Here is a 27,982-nt window from a genome sequence, read left to right on the forward strand (position 1 = left end):
TGACAGATCAATGGTTTATTCCAAAGGGGAAAGCCCAAGCTGGATGTCTCCCTCCCTGACCCCTGCAAGCTGACCCATCCTTCCAGAGTCCCCACAGGCCTGGGGCTGTTGAGACGGGGAGGTCCCCACTGTGCTGCGCCTGGTTTTGTCTCGTCTCCAGTCCCTGGGCACCTTGATATGCAACATGGGTGGTAATCAGAAGGAGGAGGCAGCCTCTGATGGGGCAGTGGCTACGGGTGGGGGCAGTGTGTGAGGCATCCTTTGCAGCCAGCCCAGCCACACTCTCCATCGCCAGAGAGAATGCCAAATTATAAACTGAATGAAATTCTACAGGCAAACGGTACAGCAGCTGGGAAATGGTAGCTGGGCCAGTAGCTATTTTCATGGGTGGATCATATCGTGTTAAGGGAATTATTTATCCCAGAAGAGCGAAGAGAGGAATATCTTGGCTAAGGTCATCCTGCCAGTCAGGAGAAGCCACCCTCCAGGGACCACAGACTCAAAGTGGCTGTGGTGGAGACCCACTGCCTGCATAGGGCGATGTCAAGACACTGAGAGGTTCCCGTCTGCAGTGGCCAAGGGCTGCAGGTTCTGCCACGCTGGACACTGATAGGTAGGACTAGAGAGAGCATGTAGGGCCAGTCCTCTGGGAAGCAGGAGGTGGGCCATGCGAAAGGGAGATGCGTGGCTGTGCTGTCCAGGTACCTGCTGGCAACACTGGGGGATGGGGCCTTGGAGAGAAAGGTCTATCGGCCTGAAGACAGCAGGGCGTGGGCAGGAGAGGCAGGCTGATACCGTGCGGGTACTCACTGCTAGCCCCCAGATCCAGCCCGAGAGGAGGAGGGTGGTGGGTTAGGGCAGGCCCCACCTATCTCACCCCTGTGATGCATTGGCCTCTGAGCACAGGAACGATGTTGACCATCTGAGGTCATGAGGCAGGAAAGGAGTCTGAATGGAGTGTGGCCAGTGGGGAAGTTGGAGAGGCCAGAACCTCCCCGAGAGGCTGGTAGAGGGCTGCAGAGGGCAGGTGCAGGACCAGGCTCCCTTCCACCCAGACAAGCACAGTAGCTTAGAAGGCAAGAGCAGCAGGGTCAGAAGGGAGAGCAGGGGTGTGGCGCCTCATTCCTTCCGCCAGGAGCTCATGGGGCTTCGTTGGACCCAATCCCGTTGCCTTTGTTGACGTAGAATGGCCGGTAGTGAGACTGTGGGGAAAACAAAGAGTGGTCAGGGAGGCCAGATGACAGATGAGCCCGCTAGCTAGACCCACCCTATCCTAACCTGTCCCAGGAGGTAGCAGTGATCCAAGCTCCGACAATTCTAGGAGCCTTTTGGCCTGATCTGCAAGATCTACCTACCCTGTGATCAGGTGCTGGTCTCTAATGTCAGGATTTACAGGTTTGAATCCTAATTGGAGTCCATTCCCATAGTTAGTGGGTGAGCTTGAACCTCAGCCCCCCATCACACTGGTCGAAATTTCTCTCCACAGCTCAGGAGGTTCCTCCAGCGCTACCACAGCTGCTATTTATATAACACTTTCTACTCCACGGAACTTCACAGCACTGTGCCGAGGGCTATATGCGGATGCACTCATTTAATTTTTACAACCACCCAATTACATAGATTACTATTATCATATTCATTTTATAGTTGAGCAAACCAAGACACAGAGAAGCTAGGCAACTTGCCCAAGGTCACTCAGCTGGTAAGCAAGGAGCCGGAATCCAAGCCCCAGCAGGCTGCCTCCAAAACCCACACCCTCAGCCCCCAGTTCTCGGCATCACTTCTCTTATGGCGAGGGCTTCCAGGATTTTCTTTGGCTCTCTCTGCATAAATCTCCCTTACAGAGGGGGTGCAGAGAGGGTAAACAACTGCCCCAGCCCAACACAGTCCCAGGCTCCCCACAGCCCTTTGCCTCTCTAGTCTGGCTCCTCCTCCCCCAGCCATTGGTATTCAGGGAGCATCTCTGGAGAGAGCCCAGTGACAGCTCTCCCAGCCTTCTCCATGTATTGTATCTCCCAGTAATTTCATGAAATCAGCGTGCCCCACCCCACCCAGATCACTTCATCAGGGCCCTGAGGAGGCAGCCCTCCAGGATGGAGTGGAAGAGCACGGCTTAGCTGCTGCTCACCCAGGCAAGCACCATCAGTCCCTGGAGGGTCTCAGGAAGAGGATTTGTCCCTGAGCTGAGTCAGAGGCTAAGCCCACCCCCATGCCCTGCGGATCCCAACACAGGAGACATCATTTGCCCCTCATACACACACCCCAAGGGTGCACTGCCCTTGGCCCTGTCTGCCAGGGAACTGACACCTCCTGGTCAGCTCCTTGCCTATGTCTGGTTCACAGCAGGCATTGTGGGCCTGAGGGATGCTCAGACCTTGCTTAAACCACCTATTAAACAAAGGAAGAAACTGGGACCCAGGGAGGGGAAAGAACAGCTAATTACTGGCAGAGCAGGGCCTGGACCAGGTCTCCTGACCCCCAGGGGCCAGCCGGGACCCCAAGCAATTCACAGGGCAAAGTGAATAGATTTGGAAATGGCTGAAGCCTTTCTTTGAGGAAGACTGGGTCAATAATATGGGATGCAGGTCGACGAACGGCATTGTCTGGTTAAAAGCCCAGAGAGGTAGGTGGGCATCAGAGCAGACTGCTCCCCTCACCCTCCCTTCCCCTCCCTGGCTTGAGGTCACAGCACATATTATAGTTGGAAGAGCTAGGAAATCATCCTAATTACAGATGGGAAAACTGAGGCACAAAGGAATCATTCTTCCTCACGCAAGGTCACACAGCAAGTCAATGAGACAGCTGGGGCCAGCCCCCAGGGAAACTGATTCCCAGCTCAGCCTCTCTGCACCCCAGCACCTGCCTCCACTCTCCCAGCGCTGGCTGCTTGCTGGACACCAGAACCCTGCCCTCCAGGGGCCTCAAAGTGCTGATGAGCCTTCTCTTCAGGGTCCCAGGCTCTGAGAGGGTGGAAAAGTATGTAGTAGGGAGGGGAAGGACTGAGTCTAGAACGGAAACCTCCTTTTATCTCCCCATTTCTGCTTTCTGCAGTCCTGCTGTTGCAATGCCCCTGGGCCCAGCTCCAAATTATACACACGATCACTTAGCTCCCATCGCCAGCAATTAAAGATTCTCTCCAATTAAACTATCCCCAGCCATTCTTTGTGGTCCAGGGCAAATCACCTCTCCTGCTCTGACCTCCAATTGCAAGGACAGCAAGAGCCAAGGGCTCCGGCCCTGGTTCCAGCAGAGCTCCTGATGCCACCCACTTGCCACGGCAGCTGGCTGACTCCTGTAGCAGGGCCTAGAATGGACCTTCAGGAGCAAGGCATTCAGGCACATGGGGGCTCTGCATGTGAACTACAGTCCCTGATCACTGAGCTCTCAGTCAGGGCCAGCTATGTCAGATCTAACAGGCACTGGATGTCATCTCAGTCCCCACATCATAAAAAGCAAGAAAGTGTCTCAGAGAGGGTATCTAACTTATCCAGGACCCCATAGTCAACAGGTGGCCTGGACCCCAAAGCCATGATTCCCTGTCTTGCTGCTCTTCTGATATCCCTGGCCTAGGGTCATTAGATATTGAACCTAAATATATCTATTCCCAACTTTCCAGCCTCTCCCATCCCCACACTATCACCCCAATGGCCTCTATGCTGTCAGCACTGGAGAACTGCCCCGGGGAGGTGGGACCCATCTCTAGGAGGAGGCCTGTCCTCCTGCTGGGCTGTTTTACAATCCCAGAGCTGGCAGAACCCAAGCTGTCATTCCACTAGCATAGGCATCCAACAAGCATTCGCCAAATAAAAACCCCAAGGCTACCCACTTTATAGATCAGAAAACTGAGGTCCAGACAGTGTGTGTTTAGCCAGTCCCCTGCCCATTAGCCCTGGCTCTCTACTACCCTCTGCTGTGTGCAGGTATTCAGGCCACTGCTGCCTCCTTCTCTACCCCATGGCACAGAGAAGTCATCATCCTCCCACAGACCCTGGAACCTGTTGCCCCCAGGGAGCCGGTCTCTGGATGTGCCCAGGCCCTCCTGGCAGCGCTTCCCTTACCAGCATAGTCTGCTTGCCAGATTTCCAAGTCTGGGGCTGGGCCTTGGGGCTTTGGCTCCGCATGAGGGAAGGATAGCCTGGGAAGACAAGAGACTCAAGTCAAAGGGAGCACCGCTGGTGGTCAGGGGCCCCCGGGGCCAGAGCAGCACAGCTGCCTTCTCCAAAGTGACCACCAAGCATCATCCAGCCCATTACCAAATGCAGCCGCCTGAAGAGGCGTGCAGCAGCCAGGGCGCCGCAACCGAAATTCCTGGGGAGGCTGGCCAAAGGGAGGAGGCAGCAAAGCAAACAGAAGGAGGAGGAGCTGGCCAGGTGGGCTGGACCAGGCAGCAGGGGAGTGTTGCACCCACATCCAGTGCAGCATCACACTGCTCTGCAGGGATTTCCACTCACCTTCCCCGGAGGTTTACACCACGGGCCCTCCCCTTCCCAGAAACCAGGAGCACCACGCATAAGCATGACCTGCCAGAGTTTCCTGGCAGGAGGCGCTCACTTGGACTCCCCTGCGCTGTTTGGATGATGCTTCCCATTCACGGAGCCCCACTTGTGCCAAGCACTGTGGAAGGGACTTTGTAGACGTCTCCTCACTGAGCCTGGCCCCTGTATCTATGAGCTATGAGCTCAGCAGTTTGCCTGAGTTGCACAGCTTATAATTAGCAGTCAGGATTCCAAACCAGGTGCTGCCAGACTCCAAAACCCAAATTCGTGTTTTTTCTCCCCGGCTCTGTGGCCTCTCCCCTATTTCACTAGCCAGAGACTAGGGCCTAGAGAGGGCCAGGAATTTGTCAGTGTGGCTGCCACCCAGGGTTAGGACAGCAAGCCCAAGAGGCCCAGAGCAGGTGCGCTCTCTGAGCTTGGTTACAAAGATGCTAGTCTAAGGCGGGGCCGCCCTGACTCCCTCCGCCTCAGCCCAGACAGACCAGAAAGGAGCTCTGGTTCACAGCACAGTGAAGGCACTCTCAGTGTCAGCCATCCGCCTGCAGGGAGGCCTGGGAAGACACAGGCCATGACCTGGAAGCTGAGGCCCTCAAGAAATAAGCAGGGTCTGTCCTGGGCCAGATCTCTGTCCAGTGAGAGGCTGCGGTCTGTCTTGGGGAAGCCCCTGTCCTGCCCTGCTCTAAGCGAGGATGAGCAGGTCAGGCTCATGATGAGCACTGCCAGGCTGCCTGTTGGGCTGGCCCTTCCCAGGTTGGCACTGAGCAAGGAGGAGGGGGAGGAGACGGAGCAAAGAACCTGGGTCTCTTCCTGCATCTGGGGGTGGGGGCAGCCTTGGAAGGGGGGCATTCCAGGGATCCTGAGTGGAGATTAAGAGGGGTAATTCAGGCCTCATCTCTCAGTTCCCGGAAAGAAAATCCCACGCCAGCCATGAGAGAGGGGAGAATGGAAACAGGGGTGGGGTCAGGGTGGCCCAAGTCACCCGCCTTGTGCAGCAGGCAGAAGTCCAGATAGAGTGTGCTGGGGTGGCAGGTGGGGCATGCATCCCTCTCCAGGGAGCTCTGGGGAGAAGGGACCGGCACACCCTAGAAGTGGCAGAGAGCCCCCCGTGTCCCACCTGGCCCGCTGTGGGAGAGAAAAGGGGAGGAATGGAGAAATGGGCAGGTACCGGGATTAGTTTTAGACAGCCCACTGCGACCCAGTGGTTTGGAAAACTCTGCAGTGGCCTGTCCCAAGGTGGTGAACTGATAGGGGGTTTTCCCAGTGCCTGCTGGGAGAGAGAGAGGCATTAGTGGCACAGTGCTGGTCCCACGAGGGGCCAAAAGGACCCACCCCTCATGCTGGAGGCTGCTCTGAATCACACCTGAGGGCAGCCACCTCCCCTGCCAGGTGCTCTGTGGTCCAGGCTTGAGCAGAGAGCAGAAAGGCACCTGCTAGAAGCCAAACAGGCCAAGGCAAGTCCTGGAGCTCCCCAGGCCCGGATCAGGGCTAGGACATGCCCGGGGCTTCTGCAAGCTGGGACCCTCCACCCATAGTCCTGTCTCCTTCATCTTGCCGGCAGCTCCAAGAATCTCTGCCCTGGGTATAGTGTAGGACTCTGGGCCAGAAGGGACAACTGAGTAACGAGGCCTCAGAGGCCACTGCTCAGGCATCTGTCTGCCCTGCAGAGCCCCTTTCCCTCTCCTGAGCCCACCCAATTTGCTGATCTTGACTTGCAGGCCAGATGTTCGGGGTGCCAGAAGAGAGACAGGGTTACTCCCACCACAGCCATTAGAGCTGTCCCTGGGATCTTTCAGGAGATACATGAGGGCCAGGGGCCCATAGCTGGGGTCTGGTTCAAGCCTGCCCCCTCGGGATGCCCCCAGCCCCAGGGGACAGGAGGCATCGACCACTCTCCCTTGTCAGAGTGCTGCAGAGCACCGCAGGCAGGCGGGGGACAGAGTGCCAGAAAAGAGGATCAGTCTTGGGGGGCCTTAGGGTCATCTGGTCCTGCCTTTCCCAAAGGGGTGCCTGCAGGATTGGCTCTGCAGGATGCTGGCAGGTGCTCCATGGCCACAGGACCCTAGAGCCAGCCAACGCTGCGAGTTAAATAAACTCTGCAGTAGGAGAAGCAGCACCCTGAGGATCAGAGAGGTTGGGTGCAGGGGATATGGTGTGTCTCCCCCGTCCTGACCACTGAGAGCTGTTGTTGCAGCGTGTAGGTAGGGACTAGAGTGGTGAAACAAGCCCTGGGAAACGCTGATGTAGCCCAGCCCCCACTCCTGTCCTCATTTTCAGCAAAGACCATGGCAGCAGCTCCCGGGCTCTCATCTGGCCCCTGTATTTATGAGCTCAGCAGTTTGCCTGAGTTGCACAGCTTATAAGCAGCAGTCAGGATTCCAAACCAGGTGCTGCCGGACTCCCAAACCCAAATTCACGTTTTTTCTCCTTGGCTCTGCGGCCTCTCCCATTTCACTAGCCAGAGACTAGGGCCTAGAGAGAGGCAGGAATTTGTCAGTGTGGCCGCCACCCAGGGTTAGGACAGCAAGCCCGAGAGGCCCAGAGCAGGTGCACTCTCTGAGCTTGGTTACAAAGATGCTAGTCTAAGGCGGGGCCGCCCTGACTCCCTCCGCCTCAGCCCAGACAGACCAGAAAGGAGCTCTGGTTCACAGCACAGTGAAGGCACTCTCAGTGTCAGCCATCCGCCTGCAGGGAGGCCTGGGAAGACACAGGCCATGACCTGGAAGCTGAGGTCCTCAAGAAATAAGCAGGGTCTGTCCTGGGCCAGATCTCTGTCCAGTGAGAGGCTGTGGTCACTGGACAGCGAGGTGAGGGAGGAACTAGCAGCTCAGGGAAGAGACCCAAGCAGGGTTTGGGAGGTGTGGGGCAGCTGTGGAGGAAAGCAGGGGCTAGAATGGGCAAGCTCACCTTTCAGGGAGAAGGAGGAGCTGCCTTGGACGACGGGCAGGTCATTGTCAGAGCTCTGAATGCTGGAGGAGTACTCCCAGACGCGGGAGGTGTAGTTACCTGGCAGGGAAAAGAAGGGCTGTCAGGCCCCCACAGCTGGGAGGGGGAGAGGAGGCAGGACCAGGACACAGCCAGGTCTGTGACTCTCCAGCCGCCGGCCACAACTTAACCCAGGATGCCACTTGTGATCCCAGTGATACCTCACCCCCATCCTTCTGCCACCATAGCTATCTTTCTAAAACATAAAGCGTAGTCCAGTCCCTGCCCTACCTAAAGGCCACTATCCTCAGAATAAGGCACAACGTCCCAAGCGCAGCCCATGGCTCTGTCGTGAGTTGCTCTCCCCAGTCCCCGCCACACACCCACCATCTCCCACTTCTTGGCTTCGCCTCTATCCTCCCTCCACCACTGGACATTCAAACCAGGCTAAGTCTCAGTGTCTGAGACACTCCAGCTTCTCTCCTGCCCCAGGCTATGTACCCAGACCCTGTCCTCTGCCTAGGACACTTCTCCTGCTCCCCACCCTCGGCGATTCAAGGGTGAGGTCTTCAAGTGTCAGCTTACATGGCACCTCCCCAATGTCTGCATGTGCCTCAGCCCCATCCCCACATCATCCTGCACCCCCTACCCTCTGGGTGGCAACTATATGTTCAATTGTCTGTCTCCCGCAGTGAGCTCACATGAACTAGGAATGTGCCTGTCTGGCCCTACATCACACCTGGTGCCTGGCACAGAGCCTGCTTCCTGGAAGGTGCTCATTGTATGGCTGATGGACAGAATGCACGAACCAATGAACAAATAAATACAAACACATCCTAAAACTTGGGGATGAGACAGTTGATAGTTGCCAAGTTGAATAGGCTAGCACACGCCTATGTGCAGGCATGTCCCATAGTCCAAAGGAGAAGGCAATGGGAAGGGGGTGGGAGGAGCTGCTAGGGCACTCAGAGGGCACTGGAGTGGGGGGCTCAGAGCCCCTGTGGGTGATGCACACTTCTCCAGCACCCCCATCTGCCAGGCTTGAAACATCAGTGACCTCCTTAGTCAAGCTCACCCCTTGGCTGCTTGTGGGGAGGGCTGGGGGCTGACTTTCGGGCTCAGGGGCCAGAGATGGCTGGGGCTGGCCACCTGCCCCTGTGCAAAGCCCTCCCACAGGGATCCCAGGCAGCTTCTGTAGCAAGGCCTCAGTGAGCACGTCTAGCCAGGGCTCTGCGAGGCCAGACACCTTGCCCTTCTGTTCACTCATGGCTTTAGTCTCTCTCTCAACGACTGCTTCCTGACCCCCTCCTACTTTTGAGCTCTGGGCCTGTAGCAGCAAACAGGACAGACACAGCTCTGTCCTCAAGGTGCCCATGGTCTACTGCATATGTGGAGGAGGGGGTGCCACTGGTCACGGCTGTGAATCCAATCCTGGATGTAGAGGCCCAGGCATTGCTGTGGTGCCCCTGACCCTCCAGTCTCCATGGCTCTTGTCCTCACAGAAGAGTCCTCCAGTGCTATGTCTGGGGCAGGGGCTGACCCAGTCCCCTCCTTCCCCGTGCATGGCTGGCACATGACCAGGAGCCCGCAGGACAGAACTAAGGGCTCCCAGAACCAGGTCTCATTGAGTGGGATGGCCCTGCCCTTGAGCAAATGGTCCCCTCGGAGCACTGGGCAGAAGGAGACCCTGAACTTAGCAGCTCCCCCTAGGGAAGCCGTGTCCCCACCCCCATTTCATCTCATCTAGGTCTTAAGGTGCTGCTCACTCGCCTTACCTCCTGGAGCTCCAGGGCCAGTCCCATTTCCTGCCATGCCTTCCTTTCCAGTCACAGCCAAGCTAACAACTAACCACTGTACGACTTTTCACTGCAGAAGTACGCAAATCAGTAGATTCTCTTTGGGCCCTCGTACCCTCATACCGGCTGGGGGGCTTCCCCACACTTAAGCCTAAGGTGGCTGCTCAGCCCCAGTTTTCCCCAAATCCTTCCTCAGGAATCAGAAGAGCACACGGACTCAAGGATCTCCAGGGATGCCGAGATTCCTGGCTATTTTTCCTCCAGCCTAACTGTGTCCCCCATGCATGTACACACACGCACACATACACACACACACACACACACACACACTTTAAGCTCGGTAGGTAGGACCCCTCTCCACCCGTGTCTGGGCCCCCCACCCATCCCAGCTTCCCACATTCATCTCACACTGGGGTCTGAACCCCATGCCCCCTGGCCCCACCTCTATGCCCCTCCTGCCTGCACAGCCCCACATGAACCCTGTGCACCCTCAAGCTGAGCCACCACCTACCTTTGGTGCCATAGAGATTGTTGAAATTCTTCTGGGTGGTCTCCTTGGTGAAGCGGCCGGGAGATGAGGGCTGGTATGATGTCCGGGCCCCACCTGTGAAGCAGATGAAGGGGGCTGTCATTGCAGAAAACGGTCTCATGCAGGACTCCTTGCCCCCAAAAAGTTGCCCAAGTGCCCATCACAGGACCTGGATTCCACCACTGAGAGAGGTCCTTCGGGTCTGACATAAGGCAATCAACTAATTTATCACCAAAATTGGCATGCTTTTGAAGAGTAGAAGGGCTCTGTTAGTAACCGTGAGGAGACCATCAGCATAAACCTGGAGAGGCCATGGCAACCACGGGGGCAGAAGCGGTGGGAGATCAGAGCCTCACTTCACAAGTGCTTTCTTTTCTGCACACCTGGGCTCTCACAACAGCCTTGTGAGGAAGCAGTGGGGACTGATACCCCCACTGATACCCAGCTGAAAACAATGAGCTCCCCATGTGTATTCTGGTCCTCTATTACCTCTGTCCCTCCCCACCTGACCCTCAGATAACACCACACCCCCAGTTCTGGTCCTGCCAGTCCTTCCTGTAAGCCTTTATGCCTGTGGTCCCTGATGCCCTCTGCCCAACGCAGTCATGACCCTCTACTGAGCACAGGTTCCCGGAAACTCACCCCTCCTGGGAAGGAGTCACAGCCACTGTCAATCCCACTGACCTCAGAGCTCCCAGACTCAGGACCCAGTCCCTTTAGGGGCCTTGTTTCTTTCATCTCCTTGGTGACTCCTTGGTGTCCTCCCCACACCTCCACCCTGAGCCTGGGAGCTCCCAGAGGGTAGATTTCCTGTCCCTCCCATCCTCGGCACAGGCTACCCACAGTGCTTGGGCAGGGATGCTGGGGGAACCTACTTCTTCCATCACAGACATCATAGACCGACTCACAGCAACAGAGCTGGGAAGTCTCCCAGCATGTGAGCACAACCTCCCCTCTCTTCAGATATGGGTACTGAAGCCTGCCCAAGATCCCCCAGGCCCTAAGCCCTCAGGGTGGCATCATAGTGGGTGCTGTTGTTCCCTCCACCCCCTCCCACACCTGCAGGAGGCTCACACCAGGCCCTCAGTCTCCTACAGAGCAGGAGAGACCCACAGGAGCCCATCAGGGCACTCGATGACACCCCGGGGCCTGGTCCATGGATGGTAGGGAGAGACAGGAGGGACAGGGCTGGGGTGAGGCCTGGTGGGGTTTCTAAGGAGAGGGGTGCTGGGGCTGACTGGTTAGAACAGCTTATCCTCTCCCAGAACTTGCCCAAAGGCACAGCACCCTGGGCAGGGAGGAGGCAGGCTGGCTGGCTGGGGCCTGGCCCACACCAGGAATGTCAGAGGAGGGAGAGCCCAACAACCAAGAAGCCCAGGGGTTGTTTTCAAACTGGGTGGGGCAGCACAGGTGCTTTTCTGTTGAGCTCATCTCTCCAAATCCCCCAAGCCTCTCCCACTGTGTGTGTGTGTGTGTGTGTGTGTGTGTGTGTGTGTGTAAGACATGTGTGAATTACTGATTAGCTCCTGGAGGCTTCCCCCTCCCCAGCCCCTGTGCCTTCCCCATGCCTCCCTCCTCCCCCAGTCCCACTCTCCCACCCGCACAGGCACACACTCTCATGGTCCGAGGGTCAGCGCACCCGCCCTTATGTAACGGATATTTCTGTGGTTTGTTGCTGGCGCCCAAGAATGAGAGGCCGCCACAGGACAAGGACAGGCAGGCACTGGTCTATGCTAGGCCAGCACCTTGCAGGCTGGGACTGTCCAGGGCCTGGGAGGGAGGGCCAAGGGGGCCAGGGTGCAGAGCCGGGAAACTCAGAAGAAGAGGCACTGCTCTCCCCGCCTAGGGGAGCAGAATGGTCCTGGGGTCGGCAGCCATCCCAGAGGGCTCAGCCCCTACAAAACCTGAGCCAAAGCAAAACACAGCACCAGCCTGGCAGAAGGGAGCCCAGGAGACCCCCGGAAAGAAAGAGAAGCAGAGGTGTGGGCTAGAAGTGAGAGGGCAAGGAGGGCAGAGGGGCTGCCTATGTGGCCGAGGAGGATTGCCTCTGAGGAGGTGGCACTAGGTAACTTCTCGTTCGAACCAGGACGCTTCTGAGAGCTAACGCAGACGCTGTTCATAATCACATCAGGACAACGTGCAGATGCCAGGACTATCCCACGCAAACTGGACATACCATCACCCCCACCCAGAAGGAACCTGGCTAAGAGTCACTGCATGGACTTTGCGGGTCCCCTGGGCAGCAGGAGAGACGCTGGGTCTAAGGTGAGAGGGCTCCCTCTTACCTTTGGGTGTCAGGTACATGGAGTATCTCTTCATGGTGTCCGGTGCACTCCACTCACCCCCGAAGCTGTTCGTGTAGTTGTTCACGTAGCGATGGTCACCACCTAGGAAGGAGAGGGTCGGGTCAGCAGAGGAACCAGGTGGGAAGGAGGAGGCAGCCCACTGGGGACTCTGGGGGCTCAGATGAGTCACCCCATAGCCCACCCCCTATGTCCCAGGGAGAGCCAAGTTTCCGCAGCCTCCGAGAATATGACGCCCTGACCGGCATTTGCTCGGTTCCTGAGTTCTTGGTGGAGAGGGTGTCTGCAAAGAGCCACCCACCCTCTCGGACAGAGCCCTTGTGAATAAGATCGTGTGCACAGCACTTCCGAGCACTTCACCTTTACAAGGTGCTTCAATGCCCATTTCTTATTTGATCCATACATCAACTGTGGTTACATCCCCCTGAGACAGATAAGGAAATTGAGACTCAGGAAGTAAGAGAAGCAGCTTGCCCAACGTCACATGGCAATAAGGGCAGAGTTGGGGATTGAGCCCTGGCCCTCTACTTCCAGGTTCAGTCCCAGCCACTGCTGGCAGCCTAAGGTGAGGGGACGAGGTCTCAGTGTTGGCCTCCATGGCCCAGGTATTCAGGCAGTGGAGTGAGCTGCTATGGCGGGGGCCACTCACCTGCAGACTCCCTAACCCCCAACTCAAACAGATCTGCTGCTCGACGCTTGATTTCCCTCAGCCACACCCAGTCCATTCCTTTCTCTTGCAACTTCCCCGTGTTCTACTTTCCCTGTCCTTCCCTCTCTCTCTCTCCTGAGCAAGAGGAGGAATGTGGCTGAGAGCCTCGTTCTTCATCTTCATCACCTGCACCTGTCTGTGCTCTGCTGCACAGTAGATACTCAAAGAATAAACAAACGCCCTTCTAGGTGTTAGCCCAGCCCTGTGCCCCACAGGACCCAGGATGAAGTGGCCTGGTGTCTCCTAGCACAGGGGCCTTTGAGGTGTGGACGAGTTCCTGGTCTGGTGGGCAGGCTGGCATCAGGGAGGAGTGGATGGTCACTCCACTGTCTGACTCACCGGCCACCACCTCCTAGAGCAGACACACTCCCAGCATCTACACAGCAGCCACACAAAAAAACAACATAGGGGCAGAGGATCCGCCCCCACGGCCCCAGGCACAGGTGTGGGCCACTGAATCAGCAGTGCCTATCCCTGCTCCTGCTTGCCACCTCGCCACACACCTCATACAGGACGCAGGGCCACACCTGTACAGGGCCAGCATTGTGACCTAGAAATGGGACACTGAGCCGTCAGGAGGCTGAACAGTTTCTGCAAGGCTCACTCCACCCCAGTCTAGGCCATCCCCCCAGGCCTGGCCAGACCTCACCGGAGGGGCTCCCCTGCCGGGTTTGTACCCCAGGGCTGATGATTATCACACTCCTCAACCCCACTGTTGCAGCCACCGGCAGCTGCAGCTTCTCAGATGAGAGGGCATGGGAGACTGAATAGCAGAGTGTTCAACCCCGCCGTACCCCCTACCGAGCTGTGCGCCCTATGAAAGGATGCGTCTCTGAGGCTCAGCCTTCTTACCTGTAAAATGCAGTACACCCTGCAGGGAAAATAAGGTAATGTGCATGAGGAGCTCAGCGAAATGCCCAGCATCGAGGGAGCACTCAATCATTGTCAGCTGTCACCATCACCATTAGCATCACCACTATTGTCATTAGAAGGAGGATTTCGGGATCGGAGTGCCGTTTGAAGCCAAATGATTGTCTTGCTGAAATGGCTTATCTGTCCTTGGGTGTGACTGAATGTCCCCATTTCACAGGGACACTGTGACACTGCCATCACCAAGGTGCACAAATGGCCTCCTGAACCCCAACCCTTCCGCACACTCCTATCCCCCTCATCTCCTTCTCCTCCCCCAAAGAATCATATGCTGTGTCTGGAGAGCAATCAGGGGTCCTTTCCTTTGGGGTATTCACGTCTAGCATTCATTAATAAGGCTGTACTCTCAAGGCCCCGTGCAACACCTGGGACATCGGGTGGTGCCTTGGGGAAAGTGCCCAGGCTTCAGGCCCTAAAGGGACTGGGTGGAAAAGGACTTAACAATGTTGTTTCTCAGGTTCAGAGGTTTTCTGTGAGATGATTCAGTTGACCTCTGAGGGGACAGCATGACTCAGAAGAAGAGCTGACTTCAGGGTTGCTGGTGAGTCACAGAGACACTGGACCACCATCCCCAGCCCAGCCCACCAGGCCAAGTCCAGCCTCTGGGCTCAGCACTGCTCAGCATGGCCATGGTGACAGGCAAGTCCTCCCTCCAGGCATGGCTGCAGTTCTAGGTCACGTCTGCTAGAGTCTGCAAAGCCATCAGTTTGGAGTCTGGCCCATACCAGGGGCAGGATCCACACAGCTGCTGGGCGGGGCCCGGCAATTAGATGTAGATCTGAACAAAACCAGTCTCTGAGTTTGATGGACAACCCACAGAGAGGAGGCATTTGTGCAGCCAGTGCCCAGGATGTCCCTGCTCTGGAGGTCTCTTGCTATAGCTGCATAACTTTGGCAGCAAGTTCAAAGGAGGGGGAGGGTTAGAATCCCTGTATCCTAGTCCAAACAGCCTGAGGAAGGGTGGATGGGTGGGTAGGAACAATGAGAATAAGCTCACCGGACGCCAGCCCATGTCAGGCAGCAGGAATTGATTTGGGACAGAAAGGTCCATGGTCTTGGGGCCCAGCCACGAGAGGGGACCTACCATTCTCCATGTGGTTCCTCTCAATGAAGTTACGGCTCAGGTCCGCCTTGCACATCTTCTCAACGTGGCGCATGCATACATTGAGCAGGTCGTCCTTGAAGTTGCCTAGCGACTGTCCCAGGCCCTCCCCCTCCAGCAGGACATGATAGGTGGGCAGGGGTGGGGGGAGAGAGTAATTGCTCATCAATGCACCAAATTCCTACCAAGAAAGGAAAAAACCATTAACTGCCTGGGTCTTCATGAGCTGTGAGGACTCTTCTCTGCCAGGGGCTCTCACAGTGCAGCTGGGGATCTCAGTGCTGCAAGCCCCACTCTTCCTCACTGGACGTTTGTTTCTTCTGTAAGGTGAAAAGGTTCAGCTAAAACTCACTGGATGCTAACAGCCCTGATGGCACTGGCATTCAGATGTGTGACTCCACGACTCCCACCGCTAAAGCGGGTGCATCTGTTTACCTCATAGGGTTTGTGAGAGGGACACAAGCTGTGAAGACTGGGAGTGAATGCACTAAAGAAATGCAAGGAATGACTATGGTATTCAGGGTCAGCCACGGTGGTATTTCTTTCTTTCTTTGTTTCTTTCTTTCCTTCCTTCCTTCCTTCCTTCCTTCCTCCCTTCCTCCCTTCTTCCCTCCCTCCCTCCCTTCTCCTTCCTTCCTTCCTTCCTTCTTTTTCCTCCTTCCTTCCTTCCTTCTTTTTCCTCCTTCCTTCCTTCCTTCTTTCTCTTTCTTTCTTTCTCTCTCTCTTTTATTTCTTTCCGAAGCCTCACTCTCTCGCCTAGGCAGGACTGCAGTGGCACGATCTTGGCTCACTGCAACCTCCGTCTTTCGAGTTCAGGCAATTCTCCTGCCTCAGCCTCCTGAGTAGCTGGGATTACAGGTGAGTCCACCATGCCTGGCTAATTTGTTTTTGTTTTTGTTTTTTGTAGAAGAGATGGGGTTTCATCAAGTTGGCCAGGCTGGTCTCGAACTCCTGATCTCAGGTGATCCACCCGCCTTGCCCTCCCAAAGTGCTGGGATTACAGATGTGAGCCACCACGCTCGGCCCACAGTGGTATTTCTACCTTTACATGCCATGCTCAGTGCTGCCTTTGCACTTCTCATTTCCCTTCCTCCTCACCGAAGACTCTGCCCTCCCTCTCAAATCCTAACCGGCCTCCAAGACCCAGTTGAAACTCCACCTCCTCCACAAAGCTGTCTTAGCTTCCTCTAGCCCGCCTGCCCTTCTCTGAGCTTCTACAGGCACTTATCTCCTGAGCCATATGCTTTATCATTTAATTACACACTTTTCTATATTGTTCTCTAATTGTACATGTCTTATCTTCCCAGCTGGATTGCAGTTGCTTGGGGGCAGAAACCATGTCTTGTACTTCTCTATTCGCCACAGCACCTAATAGAGTACTGGGCATGCAGTAGTATCCAAAACACTCTAGCAGATGGAAGGATGAATGGATGAATAGACAAATGGACTAGATCCAAGATAACAAATAAGCAGCACTCCTACACCACTGCCCCTCTACCCGATTCACTGATCTCAGAACTCTTTCCTACCAAGCCTACGGCACTGCTAGCACATATCAACTGAAGTTCATAAAAGGTGATATTTGTGTGCCATCTTGAGAGTAGGTAGAGAAATGGATTGGATTAAAAAATTAAACAGAGAGAATGGCGCTTGGATAGATGGATGAATGGATGGATGGTTGGATGATTGGATGGTGAATGAATGGATAGATGAATAGGTGGATAAGTGGATAGGTGGATGATTGGATGATGGAGGGGGGTCTCGAAAAGTGCACGGGGAAATTGAGGGCTTGAGTGACAGAGGAGTGGCTTGTTACCTGAAGAAACAACACAGAGTCGCTGATGCTATGCAGCTGCTCCCGGGTCTGCTTGTCTTCATTCAGCACCTTGGCCCTCTCATCCAGAGCATCCACGATCACCTTCACTTGGTCCACAGCATCCTGCTCCCGCTGCTCCAGCGCAGCCCTCACTTCCTCCTTTTGCTTCTCCAGGTCCCGCACCAGGTCCCGGAAGTTCTGCTCCAGGATGGCCTTCTCATTGGTGGTGAAGCTCTAGAGGTCCAAAGTCAGGGAAGGGATTAGGCAGGGCTTTAGTTAAGGAAAGAAATCTCCCTAGTTGGGTATGTCTTTAGGTTTCCAGCACAGGGTCAGGGCATTCCCACTGCCCTAACCTGGCAAGTCTGTTTAGCCAAGAATCTCATTCAAAGGCATCACTGAGGGATGCCACCTACTGATAGAGATAGCCAGGTTTGTTCACAGCCCACATTCCTACCGTGGCTCCTTCCTCTTGGTGGGTTGATATGAGCCATCATTCCCTGTGGGCCCCAAAGTTCTCCCATGGGTCACAATATGCTCCCTGAAACTCTAACCAGAACCAAACATCCTTCAGAAAATGAATGTATATGTAGAAATGTGTATTCAGAAAATTAATGTGTATGCCAGCTGTGTATGTAGTCAGGGTCAAGCAGGCAGTGATTTCAGATTGTAGTTTGCAATTATCCAAACCACGGCAGACACATATTTAGCCACAATGGCATAAGTAGAGAAGAAATGGTGTGCATTTGGTGGCTGGGGAGTCTGGTGGGCAGAATAGACATTGGAGAACATCGGAAGACACACTGGGGTCTTTACTTGCTGGGATAATATGAAATGGGTATTAGGTCACAGACAGGATCCCACCTGAGTGCCTGGCTCAGACTGAGAAGGGCAGTCAGTGAGAATGTCAGAGGACGTGGGAGAAGCCAGAAGAAACACATGTGGGATGTCTATGTGTGCCTGAGACTCAAATGGGAGCCAAGGCCTGCCTCTTTCCAGGCAGGCCTGGTGGGGTAAGGGAGCAGCAAGGTGAGCTTGGGGGCGCTCACCTTGATGCGGTCCTTCTCCTTCTGCCACTTCTCAGCTTCATCCTCAATCTCAATGATCTTGAGCTGCAGCTGCTCCTTTTGCAGTGACAGCTCTGTCTGCAGAGAGAGAGCCAGGATTGGAGAAGTCAGTGGGAGGAGATGGAAGAGAACCAGGGAACAAGGGAGACGGTCCACCCAGGGGGCACACTCACAGCCAGGGCTCATCACTCATCTATTCAGCTCTTCATTCAGCAAACATTCATCAGGACCTCGGATATGCCAGGCACCATGCCAGTCGCCAAGGATCTAGCAGTAAGTTAAATACCATCTTGCTATATTCTCAGGCCACTAGGGCTGGACATTCTAGCCTTGTCTTTTTAAGGGCTAAACCTCTGCTTGTCTCCTCCACCCAGCATGAGCAGGAGGGAACTCATTTACAGGGTGCTTGCCCCTTTCAGTGGACCTGCAGACACTGGGAAGAGAAAGGAAGGGGACCCAGCCCAGCTCAGCCCAGCCCAGGGAGTGTCTCATGGCAGTAACAGTGTGCAGCATTTCTATGGCATGACGTAGGGCTGTGTTGCAAGCAGCAGCCAGGGTTGCCTCTGGCGTGGACTCCGTCTGGGCAGGCACAGCTATAAAACCTGTTTATGGGAAAGGGAAGGCATTCTGCAGTTTTGGCAAGACAGGGACTTTTACCCAGGGGCTCTGGGGAAGGAGAAGGCTAGAGAGGAAGGCAGTGTAGAGTGGAAGAAGGGGTTGTAGGGACTCCTGCTCAGGAAGAGGACACAGACTGTTGGGGTCTGGAGTGGTTTAGGAAGAGGTTGTATCAGTAGTGTGCTGGGACATTAGCTTTCACTCCCATATTCACCTTCCATTTGGGGAAGTGCCCTTCTCTGAAAAGCGGCCACAATAGAGACAAAAGGAGAGGCATGAAGCTAAGGCCAGTCCCATCCAGCCAAGCCTCTGTTCTGCTGGGCTGCCCTGTAGGACTCTCAAAGCCCCTTTCAGCATGGACAATAGGTGAATGATCTCCACCTGACAGAACAAAGCATCCAAGGGAGCCTTGGATTGCTCCAGATTTCCCCACTACCACTGGGTTTTGAATGCAGAGTCTCACCCCTTTCTCTGGTCATCTCCTTGAGGAGCCCAAAAGAATAGTCAAGGTGAGGAAGCCACAAACCTCTAGGAATGTGAGTTCATGAGCACCCGGACACGTGCATCACCACACGGCACAACTTCTGAACGCCCCACCAGGCCAAGGGAGGGCTAACAGCGGACCTGCTGCAGGCACCCAGGGAAGTGGATCCGATGGCAGACAGAATTTCCCTGGCCTTCTTGGAAAAGGTGCCCAGAGGGTGGGGAAGGCATCGGGCAAGAGCCGCAGAGCTTTCCAGACAGTCCTTGAATCCCTGTCCTCCCCGCCCCCACCACCACATTCCTGGGCTCTCCAGGCAGGGAGATTCAGAGTTGTTCTCAGTAGCATTTGCCCCACCAGCAATGGGCTGGAAATGCCATAGCATGGAAAATACCATTACCAGAGATGGAAAAGAGGACCTAAGGAGACGAGGATGGAGATCTGGCCCTATCTCTGGAAAAAAGGCTGGAGAGAAGCCAGCAGTCACTAAATAAGATGGTGAGAGAGTGGAAAACAGAAAGGAGGCCCACTGTAAGGGCAGAAACTAGACCGTCACACTCTCTGAGGATGCAGAGCCCAAGAGTCCAGGAAACACAGGCTGGCAGATCCCATGGCCCCAAAGGCCTCCGAGGAGGCTGGACCTGGCAAGCAGATCTGAGCTGTGAGGAAGAGTCCAAGAGAACCAAGACTGGGGTTCTATCCCAGGCACCTTTCTCACCCTGGAGAACTCCTGAGTGAAGCCCGAGGTCGGGGAACAGCTGGAGGCCCCCAACCTCCTGACCCAGCTCAGCGATGGAGGAGTTGGCACCTGGGTTCCTCACCCCACCTTCCACCCCCAGAACAAGGTCTGATGGAAAGGAAAACAGAGAACAAAAGCACAATCCCTCCCACCACAGGCCAGGGCCCAGCGCTCGTAAAAGTCCTGTCTCAAATAGGGGATAGGCAGCCCTTCCATGAAATGAGCAATGGCAGGCCGGGCGCGGTGGCTCAAGCCTGTAATCCCAGCACTTTGGGAGGCCGAGACGGGTGGATCATGAGGTCAGGAGATCGAGACCATCCTGGCTAACACGGTGAAACCCCGTCTCTACTAAAAAAATACAAAAAAACTAGCCGGGCGAGGTGGCGGGCGCCTGTAGTTTCAGCTACTCGGGAGGCTGAGGCAGGAGAATGGCGTGAACCCGGGAGGCGGAGCTTGCAGTGAGCTGAGATCCGGCCACTATACTCCAGCCTGGGTGACAGAGCGAGACTCCGTCTCAAAAAAAAAAAAAAAAAAAAAAAAAAAAAAAAAAAAAAAGAGCAATGATGGGCTCAGAGGGAGCTCACCGGGAGCACAGGACAGCAAGTGCCTCTGAAAGTTGCCTAGCTTCTCTGTGCCTCAGTAGCCTTGTCTGGTCCATGGTGGGCAGGAAGAGGACCTGCCTCCCAGGGAAGCTGTGGAATGCCCTGGGATTGGGAGTGAAGCTCCCAGAAAGCATCTGGCACAGCATGAGCACCATCTGAGCAATGGTCCCCATCGTCACTGTTGTGTGGGCACCTTCCATGGACCAGGGGCCAGGCCAGGTGCTTTCACTCACACCATGCTCGCAGCAGTGTGTACAGCGTGGTGGGCAGGTGGGCCCGGCATTGGCGAGTGAGGAGCGCGGCAGGTGTGATCAGGTGAGGTGTTGGTAGTGTTCAGTGGTGAGGATAGTGTATGCTGTTGGATTGGGATCCAGATGGAATGTGTACACTGTCCAGACACACAGTGAACAGCAGGCAGTGCATAGAGGCTGGCGAGGTCAAGACACTGGGCTGAATGCAAGACGGAAGCATAGCTCATGGATAATGGAAGATTAGAGCACACTGGCAGAAATGAAGGAGGAAAAAAGGGGATGAGGGTGGACTAACCACCTGCAAGTAGAAGAAGGTCTGACCAGAGAAGGTGAGGGCTGCATGGTTGGGGCTGCAGAGGAAGAAAAGTCTCCCCAGGTGAGCATGGATTCACTGGCCAAGACAGATGAAGGAGATAGAGTTCAGGGATGAAGAATTCAATGGGGATTAGAACAAAGAAGTGTCTAGGCCAAGGGCAGGGTGATGCCAGTCCCCCCAGAGTCCATCCTGTGTAAGGGAGCCAGGGAAGAGGGCAACAGGGCTAGCTGAGCACCGAGGGGTGGAGAGCAGAGCCAGAGGTGTTGGCAGATGACGTGGAAACCTGTGAGGGCAGGGTCAGAAGGGGAGACTGTCTGCAGCTGTGGGTGGAAGAGTCGGTCAGAGTGGAGGAGAGACTTGGCCTTCTATTTCTTTGGGGCACTGAAGAAGTTGGACACAGGCTGGGAAGGGGCCTTGTTCCCACAGCATGTCTTCCAAGACCAGACTGGCAGGACACAGCGGGTTCTTGGAGTTCCCTTGGACTGGGAACTCTGTGCTGCTAGAACGCTCCTTTATCACCTCTGGGATGAGTCCTACCCTGTCAGGGGAGGAGCATTTGGGGTGAGACCTAGGGATGCACCTCGTGTCTGTTCAGCTCTTGGCAATTTTTCCTGTATAGGAAGTAATATAACATGGGAAGGTTTAAAAGATGCTGGGCTCTCCTTCAACACTAGTAGAGGGAAGGAAGGGAGTGTTGATTACGGAGCATCTACTATGTGCCAGGACTTTTCTCCTTTAACCAGCAAAAGCCTCCTGTGGAGGTAAGTGGCATCATCCCTCCCCTCCCCACCCCATTTCACAGGTGTGAAAACTGAGGCCTAGAAAGATTACACAGCTTGCCTGAGTTCTCACAGGTGGAAAGTGGTAAGGCCAAGCTGCAACAATAGGGCTCAGATCCTATTCTGTGCCTTAAGAGGCGCATCTAGAGGTGGTGGCACCGGGCTGTCCTGTGTGCCTTCTGTGGCATTGTCCTTCCCCTTCACTCCTGCTGACCTAAGCCCCCACCATGCTCCCTTCACCTCGCAGATGGCCCACTTTAGCAGTTCCACGTCTTTCCTCTTGCCCCCGCTTCCCTCCCAATTCCCTCCCCACACCCTCCCCATCGTCCTGAGGCCCCAGCTTTCTCTCTCCCTCTCTCCCTCTTCCTTCAGAAAGTGGTTAAAGGCCCTGATGGCTGACAGGGCCTCTGATCCCCACAGTCTCGCCCTGCCCACGCCTCCCTCCTGACTTCCTACTCTCCGCTTCATTCCTCCCTGCCCAGACCTGTCCCTAAATGACTCCTTTGTTCCCTTCTCCCACACCTGTCTGGTTGCCTCTTGCTCTCTGATGCCAGGATCCGGCCCTGCATGGGCCACCCAGCCTTGAAATCCTTCAGCCTTGGGTGAGCAGAGGCTTTCCTGAGAGCAGACGGGTGGTGCAGCAGCTAGCAGCGCCTCAACCTGGATGTGGTCTTCAGGTGGAGACACACCTGAGCACCCACCTGGATAGGTGAACCTGCACTGCCTCCAGGGAGGAGAGGACTGGCCATGATGTTCCCCTGGCCTGAATTCACTACAAGGCCTGTCGGCTGTGACATTTGCCAAATGAGCCAGTTAATTGCCAGATTTGTACTCCCAGACAAATGGTAATTATCTGGATAAGAATCTGAAATGCTGGATAGATTTCCCCATTTCCACCCGGACGTCAAACAGCCTGGGATCAGTTAGTCTGCTTAACTGGGATTTACTGTTCCTTTTGCTTCCTCACAGCCTCAGGTCAGGGGAGGGGTGAGACGGGGCAAGGAAGGTATCACCCTGGCCATCTCCAGGCCAACAGTGGGGAAGAGGACAGAATGCCAGGCCCACGGAGTGTTAGCAGCCCCCTCGGTCTCCTTCACCTTGCAGATGGGGACACAGGCATAGTGGGAACCTCCCCTCCCTGAGCCTTGGTTTCCTTGTGGTGAAATTGGACTAGATCTCCGATTCCCAACCCAGCTACGTATTAGAATTCTCTAGGGAGACCTTTAAAATATCTCCTTGGGTAAGGACTGGGAATTTTTGTTTCAACAATGCACCAGCTGATTGTGGTCTGGGGATTGCTGGCCACTGGACTCGGTGATCTCAAGAAGACCGGTCCTACAGGAACAAAAAGGCTTAAAATAGCAGAGAGGAATCCCAGCTCTGCCAATCTTGAGTGCTGTAACTTGTGTAAGTCTCTTGACGACTTTAAGCTTGTTTCTTCATCTACAGGTAGGACATGCTGGGCCAGGCACTGGCACTCAGGTGTGTGCCATAGACACTGGATTGTCTCCTGCCTGCCTGTCACTTTGCTTCCCTGCTTCCTGTCTCCAAGCCTCTTTTATTTTGTTGTTTCCCCCTTAGCACCCAGAGAGGTCACCCTGCCTCTTTTCTCACCCACCCCGTCCCAGAGCAAGCAGTCTCCCCCAAAGTCACCAAAGTCTCCAGGGAAAGTGGGCCCAGCCCCTCCAGGGCACCCTGGCCTTTAGCCCAGCTCCCCTTCCCGAATCCCAAAGAGCTTTCCTGGGCAGACCAATGCTGCTCAGAAACGCAAGGACCCGTGGCTTCCCATGCCCAGCAACCAGTGGCTCAGCTTTTGTGGAAGAATTGGGCAACGAGATGAGAAACAAAGCCATGATATGGTGAGAGAACTGAACTGAACCAAATGGTGGGGTTGAGAGAGTGGAGGAGGCACGAGGCTGAGCCTCTCCAAAGCAATACTCCTGGCTGAGTGACCTCTACACATGCCTCGTCATCCTGCCACCCCAGAACAGGCCAGACCCATGTCAGGGCAAGGCCACCCAAGAGCAGCCAGCCAGCCACCCAGGAGGTCTTAACATCCTGGCCTGCTGAAGCTTGAGATAGGCAGAAGGAAGACCATGAAACACAGACAGGGATGTATGTGTACATTTCAATCCCACCCACCTAACCTAGCCTGGGAAGTGTCCAGTGGCAGAGGGGAAGACAGGAGGACATGTATGGGACCTATTGTGACATTCAGGGTGGAACTGGAAACATGCTGACCCAGGGACCACTAGAGGAAGGTGCTGTCATATTGTCGCACCAAGTGATCTTTTTCTAACAGAGACTCTGCTCAGAGCTGAGGCCCAGGAGACAGGCACCCACAGCCCTGGGTGTCATCTTAGCCTCACACAACCAACCAAGGCAGGTCTGAGGCTATGTCACCTGGGCCTTCACCACTGGCCTGCAGAACAGGTTCTGAACAAGGCTGCTTGCAAACAGCTATGTGTGGGCTGATGTTTGGGTCTGCAGGAGATGCCTCAAAAGGATGCCAGGACTGGCATGCTCATTCACTTTGGCCCATCTACCCACTAAACTTGCTCTGTGCCAATGTCCCCCACCTCTGACATTCCAGCAGAGCCAGGCCGAGACAGCTGGGATGCCCAGCTCAGTCTCCTGGCTGCCTGGCTCCACTTCTCCCTGCCTAGCCCTATGCTGCAGGTGCACATGCGTGTGCACACAAATGCACAGGCTACCTGAAGCTCCCACCATGACGGTCACTTTAGGGGACCAGGCATTTTCTCCCAAAGCACACATATCCCAATCCCATCCCCTTGGGGCCCCTTCCCTGAGGCATTCTCAAACACTGGAAGAGGGCTTAGGGGGCTTCCTCCTCAAACAAGGACCTTGGACAGGCCCCTTCCTTCCTCTATGCCTGTGTCCCTATTTGCAAGGTGAGGAAATACTCTGTTGGCCTGGCATTCTGTCCACTGCAACTTGATGTTGACTGATAGCCACTCTGCGTAACTGGGCGGGTGCTCCCCAGTCCTGTCTGTGTGTATGAGCCCAGCCTCCCGACCTACATCATGAGCCCTCCCTCAGAAAAGAACTGTGAGTCCCTCAGCGGCCCCCATACCGGAACCTGAACTCTGAACTCTGAGCTCCTGGCACATCCAGACGGGGCTGCCCAAGACCTTCCTGCCCACCAGAACCACCTCTTCCAGGGGTACCCAGGCTTAAGCAGAGATATCCTTGGTTCAGTCCAAATTTGAGGCCAAATCCTACATAGAAGATGATCAATATTTTGCTTGTAGTCGAGGTGGGAATCTGAACCCTCCGCCTTCTTGACACCTCTTTGACCCCTCCTCATCCTGAGGCCTCAAAGACATTTCTAAGAATGCTATGGCTCTGTGGGGTAATTTGAAAACCAACAATCTAGCCTTACCCCTTGGGAAACTGAGACTGAGAATGGAAAGGACTTATTCACAGTCTTACAGTTAGTTAGAGGCAAAAACTGGGACTGGAACTCAGTCACATTTCCTAAAACCTTGTCTGGGGCTCTGCAATTTCTCAGTTGCTGTGATGAGCATGATTGCCTCTTATTCTGTCTAACCTCCCAAGTAAGCTCCCTAGAATGACTTTCATGGCCCCTGTCCCATCTATATCTCTCAGTATGAAGCCTGAGGCCACACTGGGGTCGGAAGATGGGGGAAGCTGGAAACATCTTCCTGGGCCAAACAAGGCTTCTGGAAGGGATCTGTGAGTACATTCCCCTCCCTACCTCAGCCCCTTCTGTCCAGGGGTGTGAGTGAGAGATGAAAGGAGAGAGTAATCAACCAGCTCCTCCTGGTCAGGAAGCCTGGGCAAGGAGGAATCCTGTGCTGTCCAGATCTGAGACGTGCAGCAGCTCTTCAGGAAAGTGGAGTTCGCTGCTTTGGAGGTCAGGAAGGTTTGCCCCAGGAAGGCCACCTACAGCAGGAAGCTGTGTACCTTAGGGAAGAGTGAACCCCACATCTGTGGGGCAAAGGGCAGTGGCCACAGCTGGGCCCTTTGCCCAAATCACCTTCCCCAGGTATGCTACATCCACAGGCCTGCACTTGCCTCTGCTCCTCCCCATAGAAGTACAGGCACAGGCACATAGAACTCATGCAAACACACTTACGTATCACATATACAAATACATGCAAACATCCACAAAGGCACAAAAACACCCACGTGCACATAAAATAAACACATATACAGATGCTCCTCAACTTGTGATGAGGTTATTTACCAATAAATCCATTGTAAGTTGAAAATGTGATAGGTCAAAAATGCTTTTAATACACCTAGCCTACCAAGCATCATAGCTTAACCTAGCTTGCCTTAAACTTGTTCAGAACACTTACATTAGCCAACAGTTTGGCAAAATCTTCTACTACAACGCCTATTTTGTAATAAAGTGTTGAATTTTATGGAATACTGTACTGAAAGCATAGCACTTTCACACCATCATAAATCAAACCATCGTAAGTCAGGGACTAGCTGTACATGTACACGCCATCCACACACAAACTCCAAACTTCCCCAACAGTGTCCGCCTGCAGGAATAGGTGTGTCTACACACAACTACACATGCAAAACACAGGGCCCAGCTGAGAGAAGGATAAAGGAGGCTGTGGAGGAAGTCAAGAGACCAGCTGGGGATCAGCTAGAACAAGCAGCCACTGTACCACAAATAAAAACTACAAAGACAAAAGAAAGGACATTTCAGTGGACCCCAAACTTCTCTCTTCTAGTATCTTTCCTCACCCACAACCCATTCCCCAGGGGCCAGACCCACTCAGATTAGAGGAATTATCTCTTCTTCAAATCAAAAAAAAAGAAAGAAGAAAGAAGAAGGAAGAAAGAAGGAAGGAAGAAGGGAGAAGGGAGAAGGGAGAAGGGAGGAGGGGGAGGGGGAGGGGGAGGATGAGGAGGAGGAGGAGAAGGAGAAGGAGGAGAAGAAAGAAGCACCCCAGCCAGGCACAACACCCAGGAGTGAGTTCTGTGCCATTGGGTCATACTCTCTGACCTGACTTGAATTTATCCTATGACTTTGGTCAGGCCCCCAGTCTTTTCTGAGTCTCCATCTGCTCATCTAGAAAATGTCCCAGTCTCCTGAGACATTAGGGGATTGGGGAGCCACCTCTGATCCCCAGGTGGGATTGGGGGGACACGGGGTATGAGGGGAAAGAAATGTTTTCTAAAAGAGCCAAGGACAGCAGAAACGTAAGCCCCAAACCCGAGGAAGCTCCAGTGGAGAAGATGAAGGTCGGAGGGGTGGGGTGAGAGAGGACAGGCCTGGAGGAGCAGGAGGGGCCCCAGCATTTACCTCCTTCTCGGCCTTGGCCTCCTCCACCGTCACGGTGCTATGATTCTTGTGCTCTTGGAACATGCAAAGGTAGCAGATGCAGGTCTGGTCAGTCTGGCAAAAGAGCTCCATCGTCTTGCCATGCACGGGACACTTGCGGGCCTCAAAGTCCCGGATGGGCTCGAGCAGCTGGTGGTCTCGGAAGGCGGCGCCCTCCAGGTGGGGCTTGAGGTGCAGCTCGCAGAAGGAGGCCTGGCACACCAGGCAGGACTTGACCGCCTTCTGCTTGTTGCCGATGCAGGAGTCGCACAGCACCTCCTCGGAGCCGGACTTGGACCGTGAAAAAAGGCCCGTGTCGGCCCGGGGGTAGCTGTTCCGCCGGGTCTCCCCGGGCTCCATGATGGACACCGCGGGCTTCCGGGACTCTGAGAAAATGGACTTGCGCAGCTCGCCCTTTTCGGCAAAGGTAACGGGTGGCTTCTTGGCAGCCCCCAGCTGGAGCCCTGCGTACGGCGACCTCTTGCCTTCCATAGAGTCCATGCTGAAGTAGTTGGAGTTCTTGTCCTCCCCGGACTCGACAAACTGGATGATGGGTCGCCGCCACTCATTGCCCGCGAACAGGGCGCTCCTCCCTTCCCCTGGCTTCAGGGCACTGCCCAGGCTCTTGCCCTCAGCTGCCTCCCCGCCGTGCCCGTTGGTGGTCTTGGCATCCTTGCCGTCAGCCTTGGTGCCATTCTCCAGGCTGCCATTGGGGCCCGACGGGCTCCGGGCATCCCTGGCTTCTGGGCTCGACCCGTTGCTCCTGGAGGCATCTGCAGCTTCCATCTCAGGGTGCTTGGCTGATCTGTTTCAGGCTTGCTGGGGTTCAGGATAGGTGGCCTTTCTGGCTGGCGTCTCGGCAGGGAGTGGGGCAGGCAGCCACAGGGCCTAGAGACACACCTGTGAGGAGGAGGAGGAGGAGTAGGCGGAGGAGGAGGAGTGGGAGGAGGGGAGGAGCAACAAGCACAAGCCTGACACAGCGGGCCGGGGAGAAGCAGGCAGCCCCGCAGCCAGCAGAGCAGATAATTACACAGGAACCACGCCCTACACATTCATCCCTAACCTGATTTTTAAAAGAAGTGTTTTTTTCTCCCCCAGCTTAATTATTTTCTACAACTCAGCAACCAGTTGGGCTGCTTCCCTCTGACGCACTTGCTTCTCATCCAGGGAGCCGGGAGTCTCTGTCTTCACAGGTGGGCAGGC

At 55.0% G+C, this 27,982-nt stretch overlaps 1 protein-coding gene across 2 annotated transcripts; it reads right to left on the reverse strand.

The window, feature by feature from the left end:
* On the reverse strand, positions 1-27,982 carry TRIM29 (tripartite motif containing 29). Of its 2 annotated transcripts, XM_011964959.1 has the most exons (10): positions 26,762-27,982; positions 17,650-17,745; positions 16,604-16,837; positions 14,770-14,968; positions 12,029-12,130; positions 9,726-9,818; positions 7,401-7,499; positions 4,059-4,135; positions 1,133-1,202; positions 1-528 (listed from the first exon to the last, which is right to left on the reverse strand). In XM_011964959.1, exons 1-9 carry the CDS (start codon positions 27,563-27,565, stop codon positions 1,140-1,142), a joined length of 1,767 nt encoding a protein of 588 aa, XP_011820349.1. In that variant the 5' UTR covers positions 27,566-27,982; the 3' UTR covers positions 1-528; positions 1,133-1,139. The 2 variants fall into 2 exon arrangements, with proteins under 2 accessions (XP_011820349.1, XP_011820348.1); XM_011964958.1 differs by having other exon boundaries at positions 1-1,202.

This window comes from Mandrillus leucophaeus, unplaced genomic scaffold (assembly GCF_000951045.1).
Source record: "Mandrillus leucophaeus isolate KB7577 unplaced genomic scaffold, Mleu.le_1.0 Scaffold71, whole genome shotgun sequence".
NCBI lineage: Eukaryota > Metazoa > Chordata > Mammalia > Primates > Cercopithecidae > Mandrillus > Mandrillus leucophaeus.

Excerpts from the sequence above, each read along its gene's own strand:
- TRIM29 (XM_011964959.1), bottom strand. The coding sequence starts at position 27,565 with ATGGAAGCTGCAGATGCCTCCAGGAGCAACGGGTCGAGCCCAGAAGCC. Across the intron at positions 16,838-17,649 it reads AGGAGAAGGACCGCATCAAG|AGCTTCACCACCAATGAGAA; the intron begins GTGAGCGCCCCC and ends TTGGACCTCTAG. Across the intron at positions 12,131-14,769 it reads GAGGAACCACATGGAGAATG|GTGGTGACCATCGCTACGTG; the intron begins GTAGGTCCCCTC and ends TCTCCTTCCTAG.